At 50.9% G+C, this 7,282-nt stretch overlaps 1 protein-coding gene across 1 annotated transcript; it reads right to left on the reverse strand.

The window, feature by feature from the left end:
- Positions 1 to 1,177: 1,177 nt before the first annotated feature.
- TCL1A (TCL1 family AKT coactivator A) lies at positions 1,178 to 5,714 on the reverse strand. The gene is made up of 3 exons (XM_064291863.1): positions 5,586 to 5,714; positions 1,595 to 1,765; positions 1,178 to 1,234 (listed from the first exon to the last, which is right to left on the reverse strand). The coding sequence occupies exons 1-3, from the start codon at positions 5,712 to 5,714 to the stop codon at positions 1,178 to 1,180; spliced, it is 357 nt and encodes a 118-aa protein (XP_064147933.1).
- Between the last annotated feature and the right edge of the window lie 1,568 nt (positions 5,715 to 7,282).

The raw sequence follows: 7,282 nt of genomic DNA on the forward strand, positions 1-7,282 counted from the left end.
CTACCCCGTCAGCAGGCGGGCAACCTGAGGGGCCCCGTCCCCTAGTTCAAAGTGCTCGCTTGCCGCAACCCTGTGACCTCATGCGTCATGGGCACTGACCAGCAGTCTTCTGAGTTCTGAGCTCCTTTCAGACCTTCCCTGAACCTGCTTGGGCAGGTGTGGTTTTACAGGCATGTTTGCGTGCAGGTACAGTGCCACATGAGCCAGCTGATGCCAGGGCCTGGAGAAGGGCCCCTGGTCCCCCACAGCAGAGGGGCACAGAGCTGAGGAGACAGGATAGGAGGCAGTCCTGGGTGCGAAACACAACACTGTAGCTGTGAGGGACCAAAGGAGGCTGAGGCAGAAATCTATTATCCCGCTGAGGAAACAAGGCTGAGCGACAGCCAGGCACTGGAGAAAGCCACTACAAGTGAAGTCCTCCCTGGTAGCACCAAGCTGCCAGGCAGTGCTGGGGGCTGAGGGGCAGGCAGAGAGGTCAGGGGGCAGGCTCAGCGTATCCTGGGTGGGCTCATCCTCTGTCGTCCCATTCCCTCCCTGACCCTGTACGTGACAGAGGAGGACACACAAGGCTGGTCAACATCCCCACTGAAGGCCAGCAGGACACAAGGCCACGGGGCGAGAGGAGACAGATCTGTGGGACCTGGAAAAGGACCAGAGAAGAGAGACTCAGAGGCGAATAGAAGGACTGGGCTGCATGACGGGTGGGTGGAGGGCTGGTGGGAGCAGGGCTGCCAGAGCACAGGGCTGGGGCAGGGCAGCGTTGGTCCTCATGGCTGAGCCCTCGTGCTGAGCTGAGCACAAGCTTGGTGTCAGAGACCTGAATTTGAAACCTGGCCCCGTGAGCTCACTCAGAGAAGACACTGTACCTGCTTAAACCTTCCTTAAACCTTTGTAAACATACAATAAAACCATACCCACCTCAGTGATACGGTGGTTAAACAGTGGCTGTTATTTAACGAACCGGCTAGAGAGGAAAATTCTACCTGCAGCCTGCACAGGGCAGTGCTCAGGTATGCATCTAGGAAGGTAGTAAGAAGAACATGGGGCCACCATGAAGCCTGACCCTACCCCCTGGAGGGCAGCAGAGACAGGGAGGGGTCAGCCTTCATGGACCCCGGCCACTCTGCTCTGGCTACTGTGGACCAAGAGGTACTGGGCCCCAGCAGTGCTCACCCTGTCACTTCTGCCGGGAGCCTGGCAGCAGCTCAAGAAGCATGTCCTCTGTGTTGTTGAACTGTGTGGAGAGAATGGAAATTAGACAGCAAGCCCTGGGTCTCCCAACAGCCCAGCACAGTAGGCGGGGAGCAGGGCGCAGACCTGGGGAGTCTCCTCCTCCCAGCAGCCTCGGCCTGTGACCGCCCACCCGAGAGGCCTTCCTGTAGCATGGGGGCCTCTGCAGAGACCCCAGGGGATGGCCTGGTCATTTGGTTCTAACTTTCTCCAATCCAATCACTTATAAATCATCTGTTGTAAATTCTCTCCATTTTTTGAGCTCTTTGTGCTGGGCTGGAGGGAACAGATGGGGGAGGACAAGGAGAGGTAAAGCAGGGCCACCCACGATCACCCAACTGGCCCCTGGGAGAAGCACACTTGCCTTGACATGGTACACTATGCGCCAGTAACTGGAATCTGAGCATCGGTATTGTCCTTCAGGGTAGAGCTGCCACAACAAAGGCAGAGGGGATGGAGGCGCCTGGCTGGGACACACTCCTTCCCCCAGGGGCGCATCCCCTTGACGCATGAGGACTTGGAGGCCACCATTCCTCTGGATTGAGGAGAGAAGGACAGCGCACAGCTCAGGGCCTGGGCTTGCCAGGGCAACTCCAGACACAAGTAAGCAGAGTCCTTCCTGCCACTCACCAGCCTGGTGGGTATTTGGGTCTGGGATGCTGGAAGTACAATGCCTAAAGCACTTACCTCAAGGGGACTCTTACTGGCCAGCATGCTCCCACTTCCAGCCACCCAGACGGAGCTGGGAAAGGCTTACCTTCTTCTGACCAACTGCTCCCTGTGAGGGTACTATAGGTTGAATTGTGTCCTCCCACAGTATGTGTTGGGATCCTAACCCCTACACCTGTGGATGTATTCCTGTTTGGGAATAGGGTTTTCTTTGTTATGTTAACAAAGACATATCAGTATAGGGTGGGTCCTAAACCTAACAGCTTTTGAGATATAAAGAGAAAATGAGACACAGAGACAACCAAGCAAGCAAGGAAGCAAGAATAGGGGTAAGACAGCTGCCTCAGAGATCAGAGATGGCCAAGGAACTGAAGAATGCCAGGGCTGGAGAAGCCGAGACAAGGGTCTGCCCCCAGAGCCAGCGCCCTGACTATGGACCTCTAGCCTTCCAAACAAGGGGCCCTGGGGGTGCAATGGCTAAGTGGTCAGCTGCTCACCACAAGGTTGGAGGCTGGAAGCCACCCAGAGGTTCTGCAGGAGAAAAGACTTAGCAATCTGCTCCCTTCAGGATTGCAGCCTAGGAGACTCTTCGGGGCAGTTCTACTGTCATGTGGGGTCGCTATGAGTCAAAATCGACTCGATGGCACCTAACAATAACCACACGCTCCTAACCTGTGCAGAAATAATTTCTCTTCTTTAAACCCACCTACCTGTGGTATTTCTGTTACAGCAGCACTAGATCACGAAGACAGAGGGCCTGTGCCAGGGCCCTCAAGGTTCCTAACAGCGCACTTAGGTGCCTATTTCAGCCTTCATGGGCTATTCTTTATCTTGTCATATTTCTTCTTTTAAATAAGATATCCCTGGACCCTAGGATCTGGTGGCAGGCTGCTTTCCACCACCTCTAACTCTCACCACCAGCACCTCTCATCTGAACTACCGCAGTAGCTCTGTAAGTCACCGCCTGGTGCTCCACAATCAGTTCTCTGCACAGCAGCCAGGGTGAGCGTCTAAAAACCACGCCACTCCCCTGCTCAACACCCTCTGATGGCCCAGTCACAGGCAGAATGAGTGGAAATCTTTACCACACCACATAAAAACCCACATTGCCGGGCCCCTGCCTCCCTCCTCTCTTGTGGCTCTGTCCTTCACTCTCCACCCTGTTCTGGCCACACAGGCCCCCCTCTCAATTTCTCGAACACGCCACACTCATGTCTGCTCTCAGGATCCCTTGCACCTGCTGTCCTCTATGCCTGGAACATTCTCCCCCAGATCTAGGCAGGGTAACACCCTTCTTTTAGGCAGGTCTCTGCTCAACTGTATAAAAGTCCTTGGGTGGTGCAAACGATTTGTGCTCAAATACTAACCTAAAGGTTGGCAGTTCAAACCCGCCCTGTGGCACCACAGAAGACAGTCCTGGAGATATGCTTTTGTAAAGACTATAGCCCAAGAAAACCCTATGGAGCAGTTCTACTCTGTAGCACGTGGGGTTGCTGTAAGTCAGAATTGACGCAGTGGCTAAAGGTCTGGTTTTGATTTGGTTTCTGCTCAAATGTATGTATATAGAGACAAACATAATAGGAAACAATATGGCAGAACTGAGACCAGACTCATCAGTTATATCAGTAACTGACGATGAGTTCAATTCACCAATCAAAATGAATGAACTCAGCAAATCCAACTCTATGACTATGTAAGAACATCCCTACAACATGGAGATTCAGAAAGTTTACAAAGAAAATGACCGGCAAAAGAACATTAAGACCCTCAGAGGGGTCTTGCCTGAAGACCCCCACATCACTCACTGTCTCCTCCCACCCCACTCTAATTCTCCTACAGAACTTACCACCAGCTTAAGTGCTGTTTTTTTATCCATCTCTCCCAGCAGACTGTCAGCTTCACAAGCACTGAGATTTTATCACATTTAATGTGTGCCCCAGAGCCTAGAACCCTGCCTGACATGATACTTAGCACTCACATTTGTTTAATGAACAATTTTTCAAAGTGGAAATAGTCTTATTTTCTGTGAAAGAAACTAATGCTCACTGTTAAAAAATTATTCAGATCACACTGCAAGATGTAAGTGTGGGTATCACTATTCTTGCCTTGTTAGTGTTTGTTATTGATTTAAGTAAACCTTTATATATGAAGAATAGTGGTTCTTTTAGTCATGTGTGGCAAATCTCACTCTACTCCTCTTCAGTTTGCTACTGGGTTACTTTCCATGCAGAATTTATACTGATTTTGTGGAAAACTCTGTCTAGTTCTTGGTTTCAGTGTCATGTTCAAGAAGATATTCTCCAGAGATTAAAAAAAAAAAAATACATTCACCTAAATTTTCTTCAAATATTTGAATTAAAAAGTAAATATTTAACTTGATTTTTTAAAGTATATATATATATATGCATGCTTTTAAAATTAAAATATAAATTAATACCAAGTTTAGAAGGCGGTTAAGAGCCTGGAATTCCAACCCCTTTACCTACTATCTGTGCTACCTTGGACAAGTTTACATTTTTATGCCTCAGTTTCATCATCTGTAAAGTGGGGACAGAGTCAACACTCAATAACTTTTTGCTGTTTGCTATATTACATGAATGTTCTACTCTATATTTTAATTCACTTTTATACTTTCTTCACTCTACATATGGAAAATTTTCAATATTTTTCACCTTTGGGGAAACCAAAGCTCTGGTGGAAGGCACTTGCAAAAGAGTTATATTTCTTTAAGAAGAAATTCGCATTAGCTAAGGATCCATCGTAAAGCATCAGGGGTAAAACAAAGTCAACGTTTATTCCACACCAGCCTTTTTAGTATTACGCGTTAAATCGGTTTCCTCCAAAGCACAGAGGAGGTATAAAACACCCCATCCTCTGGGAGTGGTTCCCAAACTTAAGCCCCAGAAAACCAAACCCACTGCCATCAAGTCGATTCTGAATCATATCGACCCTACAGGACAGAGTAGAACTGCCCTCACAGGGTTTCCAAGGAGCGGATGGTGGATTCAAACTGCCGACCTTTTAGTTAGCAGCCTGAGCTCTTAACCACTAGCCGAATCAATCTATTGAGGGTACTTTTTAAAATACTTATTTCTGGGGCCCACACCCGGAGGTTCTGATAACCAGCCAGGTGTAGGAGTCACTTACTCACTTACTTTAGAGATAGATTATTCTCATTTGGCAGACAGGTTAAAAGCTCAGGTACTAACCAAAAGGTCGGTAGTTCAAATCCACCAGCTGCTCCTTGGAAACCCTACGGGGCAGTTCTACCACGTCCTATAGGGTCGCTACGAGTTGGAATCGACTCCACGGCAACGGGTTTGGGTTTTTTTTTTGGAACCTGAAGCCCAGAGAAGTCCTGTCTTAACCAAGATCATATTCACACATGCCAGAGCCACTGGGTCCTCATCCGTTAGCCTCCATACCTTTGAGTAATCACCACCCTCCTTCCTGGCCTGGAGAACTCCTACTCATCCTTCAGAACCCTGCTCTGTAAGTGGTTTCATCTGCGAGGCCTGGGCTGCCCTTTGTTAATCAGACCCCTTCCAAGCCTTCCTGCCACCACCCTCGCTGCCAGACCGGGGCTCCTCAAAGGCCCAGCCCAGCCTGGGGCATCTCCAGCTCCAGGGGGCCCCGCCGGGAAGGCAACGAGCGCCCATACAGTCCTGCCTGCCTCTGCCTGAAGCGGGCTGTACCTCCATGATTATGGGCAGCCAGGCGTGCTGGTTCTCGTCCAAATACACGGCCTTCTCCCAGAACCACAGGCGGTCCGGGTGCAAGACCGACTGCGCACTGGAGCGCCGCTGCTGGGCCATGGAGCCTGAAGCAGTCAAGGAGGACAAGCACGGCGCCACTCGCCGCCACTCGCTGATCGGAGGGATGCACGGCCCCGACGCATTTATAGCGGACCTCGCACAGCGCCCCCAGGTGGCGGGGCGGGAGGAGGGCGGGGCGCGAGGCGGAGAGTGGGGCGGAGAGTGGGGCGGGGCGGAGGGCGGGGCGGAGCGGAAAAGGGCAGGGTGTGGCGGGAGAAAGGGGTGAGCCGGTGAGGAGTGGCGTGGGCGTGGCTGTGCCCTTGAGTAAGATCGAGGGCAGCCCTGAGGCCCAGGCTCCAGCCCCAGGGGTTCCTGGAGTTCCCAGCCAGCCGTCCCGCCCCACCCCCACACCCCACTGCTGGCCGGGTACCTTGCTCTATGACCCTGGTCCTTTCTGCTGTCGCGAGGCGCCGTTGTGGCGTCAGGACCCCACTGTCCGGAACCACTGCGTGTGGCTGGTCAAGCCAACCCTGGACTGGGGGCTCCAGGCCTCTGCTGAACTCGCAGGCTACCCTTGACCCCAGGCACCTGGAGCCAGTGGCCCTCCAACTCTTCTGGGCCTGAAAGCCCCTGCGGCCTGACCCAGGCCTCGGCTTCCCTGGCTCACAGAATCTGTATCCTTGGCAACACTGCAATTCTTGAAGTGCCCCCTCCGCCCAGACACACATTTTCCACGGCTTTGATGATGCTGTGGTTGTCTAATAGCTATTGTGAAACAAGGTGATGAAGAAACATGGGCCGTTCCCTTTATAGACTCTGAATTCATTAGAGAAAGCGTAGCTCAAAATGAATGCTTGGAAAGAAACCCCTCCGCCCCAAGATCAATGGAGTTGAAAAGTCCCTGGGTTATGTGATCAAACTGTCCCTGGAAGTTACAGCAAATAAGGAAAATAATTTCACTTCATGTTGCAGTAACACATGCCCATTAAGACAATTAAGAACATAAAGGACAAGGGAAAAAATGTGAAACCATTTCCAGCCTCTTTGCTGAAATAGCATGACTGGTCACGGTTGGGTGCCTGGCCTTTCAGTTCTCTCCCATCTTTCTGATTAAAAAAAAAAAAAATTGCCACCAAGTCATTTCTGACTCATGGCCACCCTGTGTGTGCAGATTAGAACTGCCTTCCTTAGCCTTCCTTAGGGTTTTCAAGGTGGTGACCTTTCAGAAGCAGATCACCAGGCTTTCTTTCAAGGCCCGGAACCACGACCTTTCGGCTAGTAGTCATTTGCACTGCCCAGGGACTCCTTTCTGACTGGGCACCAAGAAAATAATTTGGGATCCTTTGAAATGTCGTAAAGGTGAAAATGAGTTTGATGTCTGATCCGCTGACAGCAAAGGTGAGTATTTGCTTCTCCGCGTATCCAGCTAGCCTAATTCCCAAGAATGAGCTGAGGTAGCCTGAGGTAATAGCGATATGATTGGATTTACCGGGAGCACAACAGAAGACAAAAGCCTAACAAAGCTCTTTCCAAGTGAAGCCCATAGTGGTGTTGGCATTTAATATTCAGACTGCTGGCTTTCAGGCTGAATTCCCTGTGGACCGTCCTTGACTAAATAGCCACTGGGA

Source organism: Loxodonta africana, chromosome 10, assembly GCF_030014295.1.
Source record: "Loxodonta africana isolate mLoxAfr1 chromosome 10, mLoxAfr1.hap2, whole genome shotgun sequence".
Classification (NCBI taxonomy): domain Eukaryota; kingdom Metazoa; phylum Chordata; class Mammalia; order Proboscidea; family Elephantidae; genus Loxodonta; species Loxodonta africana.